General features: G+C 37.8%; 1 protein-coding gene across 1 annotated transcript in view; it reads left to right on the top strand.

The window, feature by feature from the left end:
- The window catches only part of dpf1 (double PHD fingers 1), a 45,089-nt gene extending 21,776 nt beyond the window's left edge, over window positions 1-23,313 (top strand). Inside the window, exons 6-12 of the mRNA XM_056757767.1 lie at window positions 228-317; window positions 2,232-2,310; window positions 2,477-2,608; window positions 17,988-18,107; window positions 18,189-18,301; window positions 18,429-18,510; window positions 20,103-23,313. Of these exons, the coding sequence (XP_056613745.1) occupies window positions 228-317; window positions 2,232-2,310; window positions 2,477-2,608; window positions 17,988-18,107; window positions 18,189-18,301; window positions 18,429-18,510; window positions 20,103-20,173 (687 nt within the window). The 3' untranslated portion in view covers window positions 20,174-23,313. The remainder of the gene's footprint in view (window positions 1-227; window positions 318-2,231; window positions 2,311-2,476; window positions 2,609-17,987; window positions 18,108-18,188; window positions 18,302-18,428; window positions 18,511-20,102) is intronic.
- The last annotated feature ends 853 nt before the right edge of the window (window positions 23,314-24,166 follow it).

The raw sequence follows: 24,166 nt of genomic DNA, 5'->3' as shown, positions 1-24,166 counted from the left end.
CTTTATGTGTAAAAAACATTAATGAGATTTAAATGTTTAGATGAAATTGAATCGATATTTAATGTTGTTGTTTTTGTTAACCTTTTTGAGGACGAGCGCATGTCCTGGCATGAACAGATATACAGGTACAGGCGTGTTTGTCGTGACTCATCGGCTGTGGACCACTGGTTTAAACTCTTTCTGTCAATAGATGACTCACATGTGCTGATTTTTCCTTTTGGTCGCAGAAGCTGCTGGTGGGAGACTTTCCCCATGAATTGGATGTGGAAGAGTTGGAGGAAGACGTCCCCAAAAGGAAGAATCGCACCAAAGGACGGGTAAAACACCCTTAACACAACTCTTATCATGTGTTAAGCTTGGACCAGTGGTAACTTACCTAAATCATACTACTGTAAAACAAAATTGTTGCCAAGCTGATTACCCACAATACTCTAGGGAGCGCTTAGTCCCGCAACCTAAATTTGAGGTTTTCATATGCCTGTTATAGCATTGGGTTTTATGTCACAGACCTGTAGGTTGGCAGCCATCCCTGTGGGCTCTTTGTTTCATCTCGTTTTCTCGTTTCCTCAAAGCTAGAGTTTCAACTAAGCAGGCCATTGTAACTCATCAACCATTGATCTATCACAAGTGTTTAGCATGTCTTCAGGTTTGATCTCTCCGTACCTTTCATCATTGCGTTCCACTGGCTTTGTGTTGATATTCAAAGCAGCTTCTTTCCCGCACCAATGGAAAACTTCCTTTAATTCCACGTTATAGACATCACCTGTGATAATACAGAGGAAACATGACGTGGCTGATCTTTAATTATGGCCCCACATGCATAAAAGACATGAATTTGAAGTGACATGGTTCTTTGAAGACATTTTACAAGCAACTTGCTGTAGTTTAGCCCTGATATGACGGAATACCTGAATATGAAAAATAAATGTACTTTATATTGTCACAGTATACCAATTAGGGCTGTTCAACGATTAATCGCGAGTTTATTTTGACATAATATGTGTTTTATTTACATAAAAATCTGAGCAGAAATCATGGTTTGGCAAATTTCTGAATTTAAAATTTAACAAATGAATCCCTTTCATATGAGTTGGAATGTGAATTTAATTGGTTATGGCCCAAATTGGAAGGACAGAAATTGGAACGTACTGAAATGCTATAGGTTAAATATATTGAGACCACTTTACAAAAAGGTTGTATTTGTTAACATTTTTTAATACATTTGTTAACATGAATTATCAATAAACAATGTCAGTTCATGTTCATTTCAGGATTTACCAATATATTTTCTAATCAAAAGTTGTAACTGTTAACATTACAGTAGGTAATGCACAATAAACTAAGATAAATAATTTTATTGTCATTTAAGGTCCAATGTGTAATTTTGGGGGGATCTTTTGACAGAAATTCAATACAATATAGTTTGTCTTCAGAAGTTTACAAAGATCTTTCATAATGAAGCATTATGTTTTTATGACCTTAGAATGAGCCATTTCTATCCCCTTACATGAAATTCACCATGTAGTTTCTACAGTAGCCCGAAAAGGATAAACAGCTCTACAGAGTGCGATTCATAAATACGTTATCTCCTTCAGCAAAGAAGGGAAAACGTGACGACATGTTTACCCTGTGTCAGCCATCATAGTATTTTGAAAGTGCAGGGGGAGAGGTGGACCAAGCCATGGATGTTATAAGCATGTTATAATTTAAATGTTAAATTATTACTTCCCATTTTATTTCTAATTAATACATTCTAATTTCACTTCTGCATCCTTATCGCCGCCTTCAATTGAAATTCAATTGAAATTCAGAAAACTGATGTGTGCTTTATAAGGCAGTCTCAGTTCAATTCTGCATGACACACAACCAGTCATGTTACTGTAGTGTTGTCTTGCAGAAAGATCTTTGCCTGTAGATGTCATTGATAACTCCAGTCCTCAGAATCTCTCACCTTCTGTGCTGTTAATTGGGCCGCACAACTTCTAAGATCTCACTCACCCCACACAGTTATCAGCAGTGTGCAGAAAAGATGCTGTGATAATTGCATACTAGGTGTAATTAATGCTGTGTAAGAGGATTTGCTTGAAGCTTGAAGAAAGAAGTACTGTAGGGGTGGGAGGTGGAGAAATAGCGATGCTTCTTTGTCCACACCTGTGTACAATAGATTAATTGCCAACTGCGAATTGACGTGTTGCTTTATGTGTGTATGTGCGTTGTCGTGATGTACTCAGGCATGTGGTGTTGGGGGAATGAGGAAAAGACAGGACCCAGCATCTCTAGAGGATAGAGACAAGCCATATGTGTGTGACAGTAAGTAGCATGTACAGAGAAACTCATCATCATCACAAAATATAAGTTATTATACAGAACACTGCCAAAAGAAAGTTGTTTGTGATGTACCAAACTCAATTGATACATTTGATTGTCCAGTGAGAGTTACGTTTGCTTTCTTGTGTGTATGTGTGTTTGTGTTTAGTTTGTGGAAAGCGCTACAAGAACCGCCCGGGATTGAGTTACCACTACACTCACACACACCTGGCAGACGAGGAGGGCGAGGAAGACTCTGAACGGCACACGCTGCCCTTCCAGCGCAAGAACAACCACAAACGTGAGCCCAGCATCCGCCACGTACTACACACTCATAACACTGCCCGTAGTGTACCGCTCTTCTAACAAAAGCCCTTTTCCACCGACATGGTGCTGGTGCCAGACCTGGTATCCAATTTGGCACCTTAATTGTGTTTCAATAAAAGAAAAAGTCATTCTGGGTCGAAAAAATCTGATGTACTGGCCCTTTAAAGCTGATGGTTTTGAAGAATGTTAGGGTTGGGATGTTAGGGTTGGGAGGAGAAAATAATGTTGTAGAGATGCAACGTACTACATTTCACCACTGTTACCGTTGTGCCGATACGATTAAATTCATATTTTTTAACTTCATGAATATTATTTATTCATTTAATATCTATTCAATTAAATATTGAACATATAACTGGTGATGTTTCTTAATAGCTGCTTAGCCGATTTTGTCAATCGTCCGATACAGATTATTGGCCGATATATCGGTGCATCTCTACAATAAATTTCATAATCAACCAAACTGTTTACACTGGAGGCATTCGACGCCGTGCATTGATGCACGTTCAGTTGACGCATTGTTTTTGTCTTATTTTGTTTCTATATTTGTTGGATTTAATTTCCCCATCTGTCTTCAATAAAATGATTTTATTTACAAATATCATATGTGTGAATTGATGAGTTTCATTTTTATATATTCAAAGTCACCATGAAATCACAATTGCGCCATTTACCTTCTGAATACCTGCTATTATTGTTTCTTGATTCATCAATGCACTTTTTAAAAGCAAAAAGGTTTGTCAAAGAAAGAAAAGATTATCTTGCTCCGCCTCTCAATCGTCTTTCCTCTTCAGCTGACATCATCAAGCCCTCTTATATTTCAGCCCCTACCTTCTGACCATATTTAAAGACCACTTTTCACCATCAAGTCAAGTTCCAATTTGTCAGTACTAACCCCACCCACATATTTTATTTCTTCACATTTGATTTACTCAGAAACACATAAAAAGAGTAAATTGGGTTGTGATTGGCATATTATGTTGATCAAAATCACCTCATGATGGCATAAAGAGCTGAAAGTAAATCAATTCTAGATGTTAAAATGAATTTACAGATGCTGGTTATAAGAAGGGTCCACAGGTCTCCTGCCCCGGTACCTGTTCCTGCACCATATCGGTGGAAAAGGGTATTCGCTATCTCGCACATACCAGTATCATGCTGCATTCACGTTACAAAACCAGACAGTATCAGATCTTACACCTCTTGTTTATGGCTGTGCGGTATTCATCCAGCAGCATTTGTCTGAAAGAGGCAAGGTAACAGTGACCTCATTGCAGTGTCCTTGTGGAATCATGCCCATTTACCTCCCAGCGTTATCTGGCTTGGGTGAATCGTGCTGCCCACCTTTCTATTTACCCTTACCGCCAATGGCTTCAAAAGCTGGTGACCAAAAAAAAGAGCCAAATATCAGGGCATACGCATTCAATTTTAAAAGAGTTTTTCTGTATGACATGTTTCCCCCTTCCTTACCGCTTCCTCATTTCACACTCAGCCCGTATTCCCACATTACACCACAAGCAATATTATTAATAAGAGGGATTTTAATGAAACCTAGTCTCATGCATTATTCATGCAATATTTAGACCAAAAGAGAAAGATCTAGACGTAGGCACGATAACCGGAGACGCCCGACTCAAGCTGGAGAATAGAAAATTGACCAAATCCGAATTCCTATCCTCTGCCTTGATTTCGTTTTACTGGTGTGTTGTCCCTGTTTCCTCACTTCTCTCTGTTCTATCAGTTTGATAAATGACAGACCATTCTGGCAAGAGATGAGATTTCACCTTTCCCATTCTCGCTGCTCTGCTCCTTTCTCATTTGCGCTCTCCTACCTTTTTTCTTCGAAGTCTGGGTATTCATCCCTTTTTTCTAGGGCTGTCAATCAATAAAAAATTTAATCAGATTAATTCCCTGATTAATTGGTAACACTTTACAATTTCCGCGTCTTGCCATAAGAGTTCATTATTGAACAAAATACGGATACTGAAATATTTTATTTGTAACAAAACTTCAGTGAGGAAAACATCATTCTAAAAGGGATAGTTCACCCAAAAAAATGAAAATTCTGTCATCATTTTCTCACCCGCTTGTCATATCAAACCTGTATGACTTTATTTCTTCTGCAGAACACAAAAGAAGATATCTTGAAGAATGTTGGAAACATACAACAGCAGAACCCATTGACTAGCATTGGTTTTGTGTCCATACAATGGAAGTCACTGGGTCCCCCCATGTTCGGTTACCAACATTCCTCAAAATATCATTGTTCATTTTCTGCATAAGAGAGGAAGTCATACAGGTTTGAAACGACAAGAGGGTGACTAAATGATGACATAATTTACATTTGTGGGTGAACTATCGCTTATGATGTTCAAACAAGATGAACATTAAATTTGGTTTAGTCCTTTGTTGGAAATGTTCTTACAGTAATTTTACAGTAATACAGTAATAATAAATGTGTATATCACTAGCCTTAGCTCAATCAAGGCAGTCATTATGTTGGAGGGTCGCACAAAATGCCTGATTGTATTTGGTCTCAGTTCATGTCACATACAGAGTGACATCCTGGCGTTTTTAGACGCGGCATTCCATTTATCCGTCTTTGAATTCTGAATTCTTGAACAGATGCAAATGGCATAAAAATTAAGAGTCCTTAAATTGCTCTGATTTACCTTATTTCAATATTTATGTACACAATAAGTCTGGAAGCAAGCAGAATTAATTGCATTTTAATTGCGTTATCATGTTTATTAAAATAATGAATCGCTCCAAATCATCACTTCTCACTGCCTTCTCTATTCTGTTGTTCTCGTTTTTCCACCTCCCCTTGTTTCCATCTGCTCCCTGTCCTCTATCTCTTTCTGTTTGATTTAAGATTCATCTATCACTTCTCAGTATTTTCCCCCTCCTTATTTATTTCCACTGCAGAAGTGAGGCTGACTGCCTGAGATGAGCTACTGCATTAAAATTCATGCCTGCTCATATTCTTTCTCATATAGCGATGGTGAAGCCGGTCGAGTGTGCGTGTGTATGTGTAAGTGGTTGTGTGTGTGTGTGTGGGGGGTACTGGGGGCTGTCCAGCAGGTTCGGGGGGGGAAGGGTGCTGTCTGGTGCCAATGTAGGTGTGTGGGGGGGTCTGTTTGCATTTGAGGTCGACCCTCTAGATGTGCACCTGAAAATTGGATTTTGAGATTTGGGGAGTTAAAATCCTCCCCCACATGCAGACACACACACACACATACTGGGCACCCAATTCTATCCATACAATGAACATTGAGATTCAGACTTACAGGCTCAGCAGACAGACAGGTATTTATATTTATTCTTAAACTTCAAAGTCAGTTTTTTTTGCCTCTCACCTCTCTTTCTCCTCTCCGCACGTAACATGCACACAAGCACGTCAGTAATCACACACTCTTTTTATGAACAATTACCATGATTATGACCGGTAAGCAAATGGTTCGAAAAAGGCGAGAATGACTCCAGCTGAATTCCCTCGTGCTGTTTGTATGAGAGAAATCGTGATTGTGAGGCTGAATCACTGCACAAATAATAATGGCATATCAGCACACCTGGGACAGGAGGAGGGTGAACTTATCCAGAACAGCTGAACAGTCACATGCTGAAAACTGGTGGCAAAAAAACATGCTCTTGGTTATTATAAGGCATTGTGAATGGAAGATTGTTTTAAAGCGCTTTTGACAATGTTGCCACAAAAATGGAAGATAAAGTGTATTGAGTACAAACAGAAAATAATACAATTCTGTGCATGGTATTATGGAAAAATAAGACCATCCTTAAAACAATGTAAAGGAAATTTACATATTTTTAAACTAATCTAATATCAGCATGTGTGGTGCGAGCAGTATCTGAATAAAATTGCATGCTTTAAAGGGAAAGTTCCCCCAAAAATTTAAATTCTGTGATCATTTACTCACACTCAGATTGTTCCAATCCTGTAGAAATTATATTGTTTTGCTTAACACAACGAAAGATATTTGGAAGAATATGTTCAGCAGAACAAAGAAATGTCTGTAGTAAATGATGACAGAATTTTTATTTTCTGGTGAACTATCCCTTTAAATAGCTAAATAAGTGCTTAATTTGAGCAGTTGATTTGCTGTCATGCATGTGCATGTACGTCAGGGTTAGAATTGTCCAGTAAATGCTTTTATATTTACATAAATGTATTTATACATCATGTTTATCAAAAATGTTCTGAAAATAAATAAATAAAAAAATGCAGAAGATGCTATCTGTCACAGGTAACCTCGGTTATATTACATTCCAATATCCATCTATATTTTTATCATTTTAGAATTGTAATAAAGCACATCAACTTTTAATTCATACCTTCATTATTTACAATATAGCCCAGAAAATATTATAATGTATTCTCCGGTAGTTTTAGAAAACAACTGACAAAAATATTAATATAAAGCATCACCAAAAACATTAACGATAGAGCACATCAGCATCATATGGAAGGTAAATCCTGCCAAATTTAAATAAATAAATTAAAGATGAAAATGTAAACCAGATTAACAGTTTCATTGTTCATAACTGCACGAACAATATGTGTCAAAATGAAAGATAAAATTAAATTATGACAAACAAACTAAAGCATTGGAGAGTGCATTTAATAGCATGCCCTGAACCATGCTGGACCACAAATGTCCTCACTCCTCCGCTGGCCTCCACTCACACTTTACATTACCAACTGCACCCGAGCACACTTTCATCATTACAGTATAACTACTTTTAATTAAACGTAAACAAAGAGATCTTTCTCAGCACAATAGAATCTGTTTTAGGTGTGTTTAACTTCAGAATCTGCTTATGATATCATAGTCATACGAAAGAGATAGGAAAGTAAACGGCTCAGTATGCTTTTAAATCAGCCCCTCATATTTCATTATGATAAAGCCAATTGTTACATATTATGTTCTGAATGCCTGTTTGAAATGATACGCCTCATTGAAGTTCAGCTGTCATAGCAAAAATATCTAATACACACAGCACTATTGTGTGCAGTCGTGTCACCGGGCCCAAAACTAACGGATGATCAGCTGATTAAAAAACATACTGAGCCATTTACTCTCATAACTTATAACTATTATGAGTGGATTCTTCCGGCAGTGAGCTCATGAAGTTAAACACACCTAATAAACCTCAAACCGAACATTATGATGGATTCCATTGTGCTGATTGCTTTGGTAATGTACAGCGTGAGCGTAGGCCGGCGGGCCAAGCGGGGACAATCGGGCTCCGGCGTGGTTCAGGGCGCGCTTAGATGCAGAAACTTTTCAGTATTGCACCAGGCACAAGTCAGGCGTAATCATAACAAAGAGCTAAGACCAAGCGCCAAGCAAGGTCTACACCACAAGTTCATTTGAATTTTTTGTTTTCCCCACGGCATAAACAGATATGACGTTTTTGTGGGCGTTCCCAGTAATGCAGATGCTGATTTACACCCGCTGATTAACATGTAATTGACTTTGAAATAGAAAACGAAAATGAAATAAAAGAGAAAATCAAACTTTGCATTTTAATTTCAGTATTGCGTGAGCATTAACAAAAAACTTTATAAAATGTTTTTGCAATTTCTTTTTTACATTTGCCTGTTCATTTTCATATTGACAGTCTTGCATCGAGATTTTAGTGAAAATTAAATGTAAAATCACCAAATGCATTTTCTTTTTCAATTTGACAGGGACAACTCATTGTCAGTGTGAAAATGAAAATAAAATCATCTCATTTCATTTTTCATTTTGGCACATATTGTGCGTGGAGTTGTGCATAATGAAATTGATCGTCTTGTTTACATTTTCATCATTTAACTTATTCTTTTAATTTTGGCAGGATTTACCTTCCATAGCATCAAACAGATGTTGCTGAAATTTCTTTCTCTCTCTCTGTGAGCTTACCTGTCTGCTGTCTACGCTCCGCTAGGCCTCATTCGCTACCTGCCACAGTCACACTCCTGTCTCCTCCGCAACAAAGCAGGAAGAGCAGTGGCCGTTGCCTAGCGATGGTGTTGCCATGGAGACTGGCCAGCCAGACTCCCTCTATAAAGAATAGGTTGTTAAATGTACACAGAGTACAGGAAGGGGAGGGGAGGCAGTGGAGTTTGGAGTTTCTCTGGCTTTGAGGACTGAGGGGTGGAGAGGTTCATTAAATCAGAGAGAGAGAGAAAGAGAGAGAGAGAGAGAAAGAGAGAGAGACATGCTGAATTCTCTCTATGATTTGCCATATATATGAGGGAAGGGAAGAGGGTTGGTATTGCGTTCTGCCTCATTTGCTATTCTGTATTAGGAGCAGGGCCAAGGGCTGTTTGGCTAGACTGGGTGCTTAAGGTCATTTACATTATATTTGTATAACCCCACATCGCCTTTTATCTTGTTCTCCATCTCCGTTTTCCATGCAACTGCTTAGTCACACAATTATATATATATAAACAGAAAGTTTATTTCTAGGGTTTACAAAAACTGTAGTTTCTCTTTAGAAGACGCTTTAATCCAAAAAAGACACAATGCTCAGTTTGTGTTCCCTGCAAATCAAAACTTTGATCTGCCGGTTAAAGTACAAGGGATGTCTATTGTTTGGATAAAATTTTTATGTGTGTAAAATTTTACACTTGTAAACAATTGTACATTTTTTCATTCACAGATTTACAGACAATTTAAAATATTCTTGTATATGTTTATACATATAACAAAATATGCAGCACAAAATGACTAAAAGCACCCTTGTGACGTAAAAACCACAGAAAGTATCAAATAAAATTCCATAATATGTTTAATTCATGCTTTCATCTCCTGTAGCTGATCTACCCATGTAAACAACATGCGATAGATGTTGTAATATGTTCAGTTTATCCGTTACACAAAGATTCTGGTCCTCACATTATGTTTACTGTAATGAGGCTTTTTCACTGCACACAAAAAAGAGGTGACAGAACCAGAGTCGAATCTTGCATACACCCCCACAAAAGACATCTTACATACACTTTATAAAATATACAAATATCTTTGAGGGCACAGCACAAAAATCAGTCAGACGTGTGATAAGTTTTATAATTTATAACAAGAAGTTCTGGATTCGTAATTCCAAGGTCCTCGAGTGAGAAAGAATATTGATCTTCAGATATCTCTCCTCTCAAAGTCACACTTGAAGAGTGACAAAGTCACTTCCTCCACTTTTATAATGTCTGAGAGATCAGGGTCTGTTTGAAGCTTCACTGTGCGCACATGCTCATGTGTGTTTATTTATTTGCGAGACAGCGGTATTTGTGCAGTTTCAAAGAATAGGCTTTAATGTTTTTATTCCTATAGTACAAGGAAATTGCGTTTTGTGCTGTTTGTGTATCTGATGTTTCATTCTGTTTGTTTTCAGCACCATAGATGTACATGCATCACACAGTCATGGATTGTGTGAGTGTGTGTGCTTGCGTGCAGGTCGAACTGACTACACTGCAACGATAGATCAGGTTTTATTATGCACCAAAAGCTCGTCCTCCTCTGCTTTAGCAATGTCATTCTGTTTAAGGTGTGTTATGCAACCCTGCTGAATGGACAACAGATTGAGGTCCATATAAACTGCAGTGCCTTTTGTTTTCCACATCTGAGTATATAAGACAGCTAAGCATTTCACTTTAGGAATGAAAGATAGTGAGATATATATATATTTACTGTACACATAGAGCATATGCACACACACACGTATATATATATATATATATATATATATATATATAAATATATTGTTAACAAATGTGATATGGACATGATGTATGTGTGATGTTCCATGATAGAGGGGGTATTAAAAGCAGGAGTCTGGCCCATTTGTCATGGTCAGAAACTGGGGTGCCGCATGCGAGCAACCTAAAAAAATGATCAGGCAAAGGTGTAGCTGTAATAAGGCAGAGAACACAAGGGGTTTGTATGTGCGGACTTGTGCGTCATTTGTTTGTGTGAAATCCATCCACACTGCAGCAAAACCTAATGAGGTGCCACATGTCTCATTGTAAACTGTGGCTTAAGAGACACTATTGTAAGGATTTTTGTAATATACATCAGGGCAATGGTTCTCAAACTGGGGGCCACAGATGTTTTGGCATTTTATGAAATATAGAAATGTACAGTATCATAAATTTTGTGCAATCAGAGAAAATAATACCACCAACCAAAATAACTGATTTTTCAGATTTGTATAACTGAATATGTTTTTGTTTAATTAAAACTTAAAGTTAAAGATTACAATTCTTTATTTGGGGACCACACTCAACCCAAAGGGGGTCCTTACATCCAAAAAGTTTGAGAATCTCTGATTTAGAGCATGTCTATAAGAGTATTCCTGCTTAAATACAATATAAACTCTTTTGATAACATGTGCAGAGTATGATTTTGACATGTCTTCCATTAAATGAAAAACAAAAAAACAAGCAAAAGAGTGTGCGGTAATACACTTACAATGGAGGTCTGTTGGGTGGTCAGACAGCACTGCTGAAATATGAATATCATCGCTGTCCTTCTGAAAGTTAACAAGCACTTTTCATACTTTTTACTGGTTAGGTATTTGCAAAACCCAGTGACAAACATAAAGGGTGACTGATAATAATGATTTATGGCAAAAAATAAAAAACACAAAATAAGCAGATTATATCAAAAACACCAAATTAAAAACATATTCACATGCATATAACCAAAATAATTATTTTAAAAATACTCACAAAACTGCATGATGGTAATGAAACACTCTCCATCGATGACTCATGCACTGCTTAACTTCCTAAATGTGCATTCTGTCTTTCTTTGCTTTTATCTAACTCTCATTTCACCGTCAAAGCGATGTCCTGGACAAATCTCCTTTATTAGTCAGAGCAACCTGCAAAAATGCCTTTGCACTTTTCTTATTTGAAATTTTCTGTTGAAGACCGTGTTTGTTTGGAGTGCTGGCGATGGCTTACCGTGGTAAAGTTTCTGCCAGCAGTTCCCTGTAGAGGTGTTGCTTCAGCGAGACTCTCTTTTGTATTTGTGTGTTAATTAGAGATGTGTGTTCTAGCTAAAACTGAATTGTGTTACTGTAGGATCATTTGGAAGAGAGAGAGAGTTGTGGAGAGAGCAGGAGCACGATTTTTACGAGGATCCCTCTTTCTATCTGTCTTTCGATTCCCATGGGGCTGCAAGGCACTTGAAAGCTGTGAAGTGTGCTGTTCTGCCTGTATTCTCTGCGTAATTGGACAAATGCTGCTTTGGGAAAGAGTTGGGAAGAATTGGGAGCTCTTGTGTGTGTTTCTCTATCTATGTGTCTTTTTTGGCTTGACTCTGTGGCTCTTTCTCTCTATCTTCGTTTTTTTGTGTCAATGAAAAGGTCTGTTCCAAAATCAAGAAGTTGCCTTGTTGTATGCATAGACAGATCCCTTCTAAACCTTTGTAACTGGTGTGAAACCTCATAAGTACACTCCTAAAATTAAAGGTGCTTCACAACACCATAGAAGAATCTTTTTTTTGTCTAAATGGTTCTATAAAGAAGCTTTAACGTTCTGTTCCACAAAAGGTTCTTCGTGGCGAAGAAAGGTTCTTCAGATTATAAGGCAAGCCTGACTGAATGGTTCTTTGTGGAACCAAAAATGGCTCTTCTATGGCATCGATGTGAAGAACCTTTGTAGCACCTTTATTTTTGAGAGTTTATCTGATTCTGAACCTGCAGCATAGCAGCCCAGAATGCCTCACACAACAACAGTCCACAAAGGACAATTTATTCAGGATGAATCCCAATTGAGTTTGATATTAGCATGTTGCTAATTCTAGCAGTACTGTAAGCACCCCAAAAATCAACACAAATACACACAATTACTCACTAATTTATTTTTATTTTTAATTACAATTTCTGACTTAATTCTACAAATGTTATCTTCAAATTTCTTCTGCCTTGTGGTTTGTCCACTCTCAGCAACAGACAAAGAGAAATATGCAATTATTTATTTAATTGGCAATTCCTTAAAGGCGGGGTGTCCGATTTCTCAAATCACCACAACAGACACACCCCTACCCCTTTCGCTTTTATCAGCGCTCGGCTCGACCAATGTCCATCCTTGGCACTGTGGACCTTACTGCTGATTGGCTACAAGGTTGTTTTGGTACTCGGCCCGACTTTGTCTGAACAAGCGTAATTCGGAAACCGGGCACCCCTCCTTTAACACTTTATATATTTTATACTAATAGTTTAAACAAAAGTTTATTGTTCATTTCTTTCACAATCTTGGATTTGTTTCACTGAATATGCCACATTAAATTATAAGTTTTGAAACACTTTGCATCTGGAGCGTAATATCTGGTGCCTATGAAGCCTAAAAATACTGCCTCAATAGGCGGCTCACTAGGTTTTTGAACAAAGCATCTATCTGTCTCTCTCTCACTCTCGTCTCTTTACATCATTTTTGTTATTGTGTGTGTGTGTGTGTGTGTGTGTATGTATGTGAAGGCATGATTGATTGGCTGTACCTGAACATTAGAACAGAATACCTCCAAACATCACTGCAGGGTTTTAATAATTGAAAGAATTTCTCTTGAATCAGGCTGACTACAGGACAGTCCCTATTGCATACACATAGCCCTTTTAGAATTCGCTGATTCACTCTCCAGGGTTTCATCTTTTGTTTAATCATTTATGTGTGCTGACCATGTTAGTGTCAACATGCGTGTGCACGTATGAGCATGTGTTTGTGTGCCCTCATGTGTATGCTCCATGGGGATTAGTGAGCACGGCTTGCCTTTGAGAAATGAAATAAAAGAGGGACAAAAGAATAGATTTCTAGTGTTGGCCACTGTAGAAACAACATGGGGAATTCCACGTAAGGGGTCCGTGCTGTATGTAGATAGAAATAACTCATTCTAAGGTAATAAAAACATGTCACTTCATTATGTAAGGTTTTTATACATTTCTGAAGATGTTTGTTTCTTATATTGCATTTCTGTCCATAAATCCTCAAAAAATGTACAACCTGGACCTTTAATGCTGTGGTCAGCATCCACCATTGTACGGAACAAGCCATTTGGAAGTTCTAACAAATAACAACATTGTTATTAAACTGAGAACTATTCCTTTAATAGAGATGTTTCTGCAGTCGCTTAAATATTTTATGACAAAATAAATGGAGAGAGAGAGAGGACTGACAGAGAAAAGTTCAGTGACACGTTATGTGAGTCATATTCTGCAGCAAATATTTGGGTACAGCAGATTGTGTCCCTCTTTTCTCATGCACAGTTGCTGCACTCCAACAGTTTTCATGTTCTAATTATGCAGCGTAAATGAGAATCTTGAAATCTGGATACTGTATAGAGATCTCATTCCGTTTTCTGCGTACTGTTTTATAAAAACCAGTTCGCAAAAAAATTTAAACTCCTAAATCTTTTAATATTCTACATTTATTTTGATAGTAACCTGTATGACTTTCTTTCTTCTGCAAAACACAAAAGAAGATATTTTTTAAATTTGAAAAAACATTGGCGTCCATTTACTTGGTTCTGTTTAAACAATAGAAGAAAATGAGTCGGTTACCAACATTTTTCAAAATATCTTCTTTTGTACTCCGCAGTAGAAAGAAAGTCATACAGGTTTGAAATGACAAGAGTGTGAGTAAATGATGACAGAATTTTCGTTTGTGTGTTAACTGTTCGTTTCTGCACTGTGACTTATCAACTTTCAGCAGTACACAAATAGCGAAATGTTCAGGCACCATGGACAGCACACGGTTCTGCAGTTCTAATGCCGGTCGCTGCAGCTGCACGTGTCACAGCGCTGCGGCTTCTGACAGACTGCGAGAGGCATGATCGTGCCACATGCTCTGTGTTTTAATGCGGACTTGATTTACAAAGTGCTTCAGTCCAGATCTTCCGTCCTCTTTTAGAAACCTCGCTGAGTTGTTTGGTCTTCCCGGCTCGCCTTTGCATTTGTAATTTGCGTTTTGTTGAGTTATTTGTGTCTACATTTATGCAGCGGGCAGGTTGATTTAGCGGACAGCCGACATCTGCACTGGATTTTTTAATACTTACTCTCTCTTTGGCTTATCGGAGACTTTCTCTCTCTTTCTGGGGATTAGGGAATAAAACAGCACAGATTTCCCCCACTCGCTCTCTCCCTCATACACATACATGCTCCCTCCCCCACTGATAGGATCTCTGGAGGATGGAGTGGATTAATGACCTCGCAGGAGAGGGCCACAGCGCTCCAAATCACCCGGCAGAGCTACATAACCTGCTCCTGATTACTATATATGAGCTTTACAACACCATAGCTACTATTTCTTTGTAGAAAATATAGTAGATTGGATATTCACACAATGTATTCAGGATGTTTGTATTGGTGAAAAAAAATGAAAGTTTCTTTTGCCATTAATTTTAGTAGACTAGTTTTCTGACCAGCGTGCCATTTGGGACTCGGTCCAGTCCCAGTTGGCACAATTGTGGCATGTGCTTGCGGTATTGCGATGGCCAGCTTGTGTCTGTGAAGCCCAGAAGCCCGTTTTCCCATTTGTCATTGTAGGTTTCAGAAGGGGACTGGAGAGAGGTTTGTGGCTGTTGTGCGCCTCCGGCCTGGTGCAGGGCACCATTTGGGACCCATGTCACATATGTTTAAATAGAGCCTTTGATTTATGTTAACACAAGTCTCAAATGCTAAAAAAAATCTTTTATGTATTATTTTGTTGGTGCATGTAAATAAATCAACACAAAGCTAATGATAATATAATATAATAATAAATATAGCACATTAATAATAAACACACAACTAATTATACATTAGAAGAAAATTATTATACAATAATTATATGAAATTTTGGATAAACTAACCCTTTATGCCAGTGGTTCTCCTTTTCATGGTCGTGCCCCTGTTAACCCATTTAAAGAACTGGCACTACCCATTCTGTACATTGAGGATAGATGAGATTCTTTGGAAAAAATTAACGTTTGCCTATTATATAAGACATTAAGATATAAACCTTAAATTTCACTGCACAGGCAGGGGCGTGTTTACCATTTTGGGGGCCCTAAGCAAAGTCAAGACCTGTGGCCCCCCACACATGCATACTAACATTTTTCTTTGAATTGAACAACAATAAATTAAGTATTTGTCATTAGTAAGACATAAATTACATGGATTTATTTAACTTTGAACCGCATAACACCACAAAAAATTGTTCACAGTTTGGTATAATAAACTAATCAATAATAATTTAAATTAAATAGCATGAACACAAATCAAGTAAATAATATAGAAATTAATTTTATTAAAGAACCTTCAAGATTTTACTGAATGCTTTCTAGACTATGGTGAACTGCAAGTTATTGATGTGCTTTAGAAACGGACAAATGTAAACAGATTCATTGCATCTAATAAAATTTAATTCACAATATCAGTCAGCAGTAATTGTAAGACACTTCAAAAATCACATGTTGGCATTCTGCTGTGTTACTTTACTCCATTGCAGCCTAAACTTTTCTCCAGCATGACTTACTTTATTTGAAGGATTCCACATTCCACATAAAGAATGTTGTGCCTGATAATGTTAACAATATGTAATGAACGGAGGATTGTGCCTCATGTTGAGCGTTAAAGCGCGGGAAACCAACCCCCTAGCTCTAGAGGTTTTGATTGGTTTATCAACCAAGACAGACCTTTCTGTTATTAGACCTATCTCACATTAAAGCAGCCCCCTAACACACAGGTTTCTGCCAATCTCATATTAATCTGAGTACATATAGAGTAGTATTGGATACGTTCTATTTTCGAAGAGTATTCAGTTTGATCACATTTATAAAAGTAGATACAGCTGTACGATTACTTCCGAAATCATACGGCGCTTGTGGGGGGGAGGGGTAGGCTGAACTAAAACATATTGTCAACAAATCACAGACATCAGTTTTTACTCACCGCATGCGGTTCATGTCCAGCATCTTTTAGCGCTGGGACAGCTCCATATATCAGTTTCAAACTAACTCCAAATCCAGCATTATATCAACAGTTTATATAACATTCATCACACAATTGCAGTGAACAAACACACACCTGAACTTCGCGTATGTCTGCGCATGCTCCTTCTCCTGCTCTCCATGCTGCCGCATGGGCGTGGCACGTGCTTTTTCGGAAGAATTGTGCAATAAGGGACTAAGAAACATTGTTACAAAACCGTTTTATATTTTCGAAATAAACTTTCCGAAACCTGTACGATCGCTGGGGGAGTGTATTGAGCACAGAAATACTACGAAATACGCCCAACTATTTTTTGACAAGTTGACCATGTTAAACATGAGAAGACAGCACGGTTAACATTGTGAAGAAGTCTGAATGCATGACACATCGTTGCAGCACAGCGCGTCTGTTCCTGAAGTCACTGATTAGCTTCTCCAGGTGCTTAATCAGAGTTGGGGCTAAAGTGGACCTCGTGAGCCAGAGTTGAGAACCACTGATATAGAGCAATTACCTAAATATACATACATACGATATAGCCTAAGCTTGCAAATAAAACTATAAATAATTTGTTATATTGTCCAGTTTTAAAACAAACCGTTGAAACACAAGCACTCAGTTTCACCTTCTCTGAGTCAAGGCTTTAATTCAACTCTCTTCACGACGGATTCATTCAGCCATAAAGGCAACTGATTTAAGTGCTGTGCAGTGACTGGGAAAACCGGAGACATCCTGGTCTTTCTTGTTAATTATATACACCAGTCCCCTACTGTGTATTTGTGTCTTTCTGCACAGCAGTGTCCTCTCATCCTGTGACAATATTTAACAGATCTCCAGTTCTGCCTATGAAGAGCACGTGTTTCCCCTCCACCTGCAGGCTTCAGCAGCCCTGTGTGTATACAGCACTGCGAAAGAAAACATATGGCCAGAAAACCTACGACACAATCCTGCAGGGATCATAAAGCAGCTCTAGTTAGTGGTATTTGCACTTGGCAAGCATCACTGTTATTATTTCTAATGCTTAGGGCTAGAGATTCGAATCATCCTGTGATCCTAAAGCACACTGATGTTTCCGCACTGACTGTGAAAGATACCTCAGATTGATTCATGTGTGCTGTTTGTTTCAATTTTAAATGAATTTGTTTTTGTTACTTTATAAGTTAAGTTATTAAAAAATAATTTATTTATGTAGTACATTATATCAGTTTTAGTTCGTTTTTTTAGTTATAAGTTTCTATTTTCTGGAAAAATCAACCCAAAACAACCTGGCAAAATTCTAGCATCCACATAAAGCACCCCTGTTAACTACAACAGCACACTAAAACACATGAACTTCTCTTTCCTTCATTCTTCCTTATTAATTTTGCACCTTTGTCCCATTTCAGCCAAAAAAGCAGCCGACGGCTCTGTCATCCCCAACGGCTACTGCGACTTCTGTTTAGGGGGCTCTAAGAAAACAGGCTGTCCCGAAGATCTCATTTCTTGCGCCGACTGCGGCCGATCAGGTGAGGCCGAGCCCTTCTCGGCTCTGCTCGGCTTTCCGATTTATAAAGGTTTCCTCTCTATTACCTTCTCTTTTTATGCAGGTCATCCGTCGTGTCTGCAATTCACCGTCAACATGACGGCTGCGGTGAGGACGTACCGCTGGCAGTGTATCGAATGCAAATCGTGCAGTTTGTGCGGCACGTCAGAGAATGATGTAAATAAAATTTATAGCGCAAACCTTTGTGTACCTGTTTATTGCTTTCTGAGCTTTTTAATCCAAACCCCAGTGCTGGTGTTTGGTGAAATTTGCATACAAAGATCATGTTGCATTATTTTTTTAGGATCAGCTTTTATTCTGTGATGACTGCGACAGAGGATACCACATGTATTGTCTAAGCCCCCCTATGGCGGAGCCACCGGAGGGTATGTGCTTATTGTGTTTTTCCCTAACAACCTTAGACACGCCCACATTCAATATGAAGTTTAGTGGTCAACCAATAGGGATTTAGCTGTTTTTAAATTTAAAATGGGATTACCCTAATTTGTACATGTGACCTTGCATTGAAAGTAATTTTTTGTGATTTACTGTCTTCAAATTAAAATCAAAGAACATCCTTTGAAAATATAGCCTTAAAGGGGTCATATGACACGGCTAAAATGAATATGATCGTTTGTTTTAATTGCTATAAAATTTTTATACACGATCTAAGGTCCAAAAATGCTGTATTGTCCACACACCGTGCAATTTGTATCTCCTCTTTGAAACGTCCAGATTTTTTACAAAGCTCATCGGTCGGAAAAGCGTGCTATGATTGGCCAGTTAACCAGTGCATAATCATTGGTCGAATACTGCAAGCGTGTGACGAAAATGTAACGCCTCTTACCATATTTGGAACATCAGGTTCCAAAGCAATTACTTGCGTATATCTTAGTTAAATCATACCACATACTGACATAGATTTGTGGGGATGTGGTTACACAAGGTGTTTCAGGCAGGTCTGGGTAAGCATTAGTTTTTAGATAGAATGCATCTTTTGTTTCGACACTTTAATTTTTGCCATTATACGTGTCCAATACACGCATGAGCAACTTATAACATACCAAATACCCCTTTAATACGAGTGTAGGCCATGTCAAAGAATGAAATCCATTTTTAGGCACTTTTTTCGTTTTTTTGTGAAAACTAACAAAACACAGTGTCAATAATGTAATTAGTTTCAGTATTTATGAAAAAGTGAATGAAAATTTAAGTTCAAAACACATACAGCTGTGGGGGAAAAAAAGCTAAGAGACCATTTTAAAGACCATTTTCAGTTTTTTTCTGAATTCACTATTTATAGGTACTGTACGTGTTTAGCTAAAATTATGAGTTTTGTTTAATTCTGTTAACCACTAACAACATTTCTCCCAAATTTCAAATATAATAATTGCATTTATCTATTTGCATTTTTTGCTGAAAACCGGAGAAACAGGTCAAAATAACAGAAAAGATGCTCTATATATTTTCAGACCTCAACTTCTATGAAAACAAGTTCATATTCACTTCTAAGCATAAAAAGAGCCGAAGTGATATGAATATACTGTATTATAGATGCAGGTTGTTTGACAGACATATGGCTGGTGTTGGATGTAAGTCAGTGATGACAGATGGGTCACAGGTGTGGGGACAGGGGTGAATCTAAGCGTAACACAAGCTGGTAAACCTCATGGGCATCTTAGGATGCGAAAGTGAAATACAGAAAAGACGTTAGTGCCTCTAAAAATGTTTAAATAAGATTATTATTATAATTAATAATTATATAAGATATTAAGACTTGTTTTCAAAGAATTTCTGAAGCATTTTAAAACATACTTAACAAATGTTAGTGAGTTTGGTATGCAAAAAAATCAAATTTGTCAAAAGATATTTAATTAAAGTCAGAGACAAATATTGATTAAGGAAATAAACACTATTTAAAAAAAATCTAAATTCAGCTCTATTTCTGCTTTTAACACCAATTTTCTTTTCTTTGCAGGAAGCTGGAGTTGCCACCTGTGTCTGCGCCAGCTAAAAGAAAAAGCGTCCGCCTACATCACACTAACCTAATCCACATGCCCTTCTTCACCCCACCAGTCTCATCCACCTCTATCCCATCTTCAAAGATCCAAAGAGTCTCCCCCATCATCAACCAGAAGAGAACACTCTTTCATTTGCCATGCACGGTGACTGCAAGGAAAACCACCTGAAGCCACCAACATTTTTGTGAGTCGGGACTAAAGCTCCTCATCCGTCCCTCCAAAGAGCTTGTTCCTTCTCGGACCTGTGGGGTCTTCTTCTTGTCTAACTCTGTTTTATGGTGGTTAGACAAGCAGTGCCAAACGGTTTGCGGCTGAGGAGACACTTTTTGCACGAATTGGGGGAGGAGTCTCTGTGACATCAATAGACGACGAGATGAGACGTGAGCATGCGTGCATCTCACCAAAGCTTGTGATTGGAGAGAAAGCGCTGTCAACGTGCCATTGATTCTTCGCGGTATTGTTCGGAAGCAGACACCAGCACGTGATGAAATTTGGCTTTTTGTTAATTACAAAGACGAATGAAATATTCAATAATTAACATCCCTCCAAGGTACAACATTTGGTCAATGCAACACGTTGCACTAAATTCTAGGAATCGTTCCAAAAACAGAAGTGATCCATCACGGACCAAGAATGCTGGAACCGTTTTCATGCGTTGATAACCCTTTATTAAAAATGTCAGAGGTGCATGTCTATCAAGCAGAGAAGTTGCTCTGCGTGAAAAAAGAAAAGAAAGAAAATGATTTCTTCCGTACTTCCAACGAGTTCCCCACCTCTTCCTATTCTAAAGCCAACATCAAACTCCCTCTCAGCAAGGGTGCGTTTGTAAGAGTGTATATTTCTCGGGCAACGTCTGGCCTTGTTTTAAAAACAGGGCGTTAAATGTTTGATCGCTCTCTTTTTTATGATGACTTGCTTGCATGTTGTAACAGTATCGTTTTAAAATGATTTAAGGACAAAAAATGGAAGAAAGCACACTTATTCTGCAATAATGTTTTTTGTGTTTGTGACCCTCTCTGGGTAAGTTGTGTCTGTATGTACGTGCGCTTTAAAAACTCTTTGAAACGTCAGAAAGCCGGAGTCTGGAAAGAGTACAGTGTGCGGAGCGTTCAAAGTGGGAGGCGTTTGAATTCTGCCATTTTTGATGCCACTGCAAATGTGATTTTTTGTTTTTCTGGACGAACCGAAAACCAGCTTGGAGATACATTATATGGTCTATTTTTAGTGGCATTTTTTCCTTTTCTTGACAAGAAAATCGTGCAGCTTTTTTGTAGAACGAGCTCTGCTTTGTGTTATGAAATTTGCTACTGCGGTCTGCTTAAAAGAAGTTCAAACCAATGGGGGAAGGCAGGATGTGTGCGTGTTTGTGAGATTGTGCCGAGGTGACGGTTTTGAACCAAAAGTCCCCTCTTATCCGTGGCCTAACTGAAAGACTGCCTGCCATTTTGTCTTCTCGGAGTCCTTGAGCTTTAAGTTGCGAGACATTTGCTGTAAATAGATAAGTGCTCTGTCTATCCTAAATCGGTCCATGTTATAGACTCAAGTGAAATGTTTCATGTGCTGTAATGCATCAAAATGTGAAAACAGCCTTTTCTACACAGCTAGTGGAATATTAATCCATGTTATTGGGTTATTTCTATTTTTGTATCATTTTCCAATTTTAATGAGCACTATGCCATTGGCACTGTTACCAGATATATAAATTAGGTGATCTTTTCCATTCTTTTTGAAAGAGTAGAAATGTTTTGTCAGTAGAAATAGTCTTGATTTCACATTTTGATAATTCAACTTCACTGTTGAGCCAACCTAAGTTGTATTGTCGAACGCCCTCATTGTTCATTTTGTACTTCTGACAATTTTGCACAGTCTGTGGGTTTAGTTGAGGGCACTTTGATAATAAAATGAAAGCAATTGAATTAGAGTAACAAAATTGAAGGCACATTAACCAAACAATAATTACACTTGAAATGTGTTGATTCTCCAGTTATAACATAGAGAAATCTTAGAGGTGAAGTGTGTCATTTTTTGTGGCTTTATGTCGCTTTTAAACCGTTGCTCTGTTTGTTTGAGCAGCATAGCAACATCAGCTCAACCAATGGCAAGAGTTTGGGGCGGGACCAACTGTTTTTAATTGACCAATGAAAGAGAGATGGCAAGATAGAAAGGACTCCTACTGTAGAAATGACACACTTCGCCTTTAATGCTGAGTTCACACCAAACACGAACAATCACAATCCACGCCATTTATTACTCACAGGAATAGTTCATTATTTTCGTGTGAGTGACGTGTAAAACATCACCTTTGGACGTGTCAAACAGTAGGTGTCAATGAGCTCTTCATGCACATTTCTCTCTTGAGTTGAAATTTTTCAACTTGCGCAGAACATGTGTCATTCGCATTGCAAGTTTGCATCTATTTGCATCTTTGCATTGACTTTGTATGTAATTTACTCACGCAAAGCGCTTGATTCGCGTTTGGTGTGAACACAGCATTAGGTTAATAGGCAAAACTATTTTGATTTGTCTGCCTTGGTGAGATTTTTGGATAGTTTGAACCTTTGTAATTTTTTGAGGACGTCAAACGATTGTCATGCTGTTAATAATGTCCCCTTTTCAAGAGAGGGGCTGTATGAAATAAGTGTTATAGTCCACTGGTCTTTATCGACGAGTGCTTGAGTCATCATGTGATTGTATTCTTAGTAATGTGAGAGTTGGAAGAGAAAGCATGGGTTAAACGAACTTGTGCGTTTTCCACATGCATACATCCTAACCAGATTTTTTAATGGTAAGCGACTTTATTTCCATTTGAGGACCGCTTTCGATCTTCTGACCCGACTCTGCTCCCTTTGTCGAGAGGGTCTTCTCTACCTGTATATTGTGCTGTGATTTTTGCTTGCAGTTTTTCTAATCCATTCCCCCAACCAACACACACAAAAAGATGCTCTTGTATGAGAGGACGCGTGCGTGTTTTCCTTTCTTGTAACTGTCCGTTGAAAATAAAACAGATGTGTGGAGAAACGAAGTGCGTTTTGACTCAGGACTGAGTTGTATATTTTTTCTTTGAATTTGAAATGGGTGCTCCTATGTGGATCTGAGTTGCTGTGATTGCTGCTGCTCGCCGTCTATTTTAAAGAATGTCCTTAGTTTTATTTCTGTCCAATTTGACAAGCAGGAAATAAAAAAATGTACATTATCTGATTTTTCTGTCTTCTGTGATGTTTCATGTGATGCAGAACCAAAATACCTTTCATTAGTTTTTTTTGCTTAATTTTAATAATGGAAATTTGTTTTCATTTTTATATTTTTGTATGATTTATTATTTTCCTTTTTATTCACAACTTCCCTAACATTATGTTTTTCTACTAATAAGATGTGTATTATTTATTTTATAATACAGTAATGTAGTTCATAAAGCATTTGTATACATTATAGTGCTTTTGCTTGAGAGCTCATTCATTGTAGTAGTTGTAGTTGCGCGACCAATAAAACTGGTCCTCTTTTTTGTGTTTCGTCCTGTTGAAAGTGGAGTTAGATATGAGTTTGGCACAGCATGTGGGTGTGGGTGAATGAAAGCAGAATTTGAATTTTTGGGGTAAACTCTTCTTCCCCATACTGAAAAAGACCATTTATTGAAACCTCCATTACAAGAAGCAGTGAAGGTTATGCAAACTGTATATGACCCAACGATGCAATGTAGCTCATTTTCTATGCGAGAAGGACAGTACTCAGTATTATAGTATTCTGCCTCATTCTATTCCAATAAAACATTCAAAATTGTTAACACAGTAAATATTCTTTTCCAGCTTTTTGTGTGTGCATGAATGCTCATTTTGCTTTTGTTACAGCAAACTGCTTGAATATATAGATAATACAAAAATATATATGATTACATTTCTGAGCAAACCAGACCCAGAGAACACCTCAAGCTTTTTTTTTCTTTTTTTTAAATGTGAACCCTTTACCACTCAATCACAATATTTCCCATAATAGTTGTTTTTTAATATATATTAAGGATTCTTTT

This window comes from Triplophysa dalaica, chromosome 9 (assembly GCF_015846415.1).
Source record: "Triplophysa dalaica isolate WHDGS20190420 chromosome 9, ASM1584641v1, whole genome shotgun sequence".
Taxonomy (NCBI): domain Eukaryota; kingdom Metazoa; phylum Chordata; class Actinopteri; order Cypriniformes; family Nemacheilidae; genus Triplophysa; species Triplophysa dalaica.
This window is presented reverse-complemented; position numbering and strand designations above follow the sequence as displayed.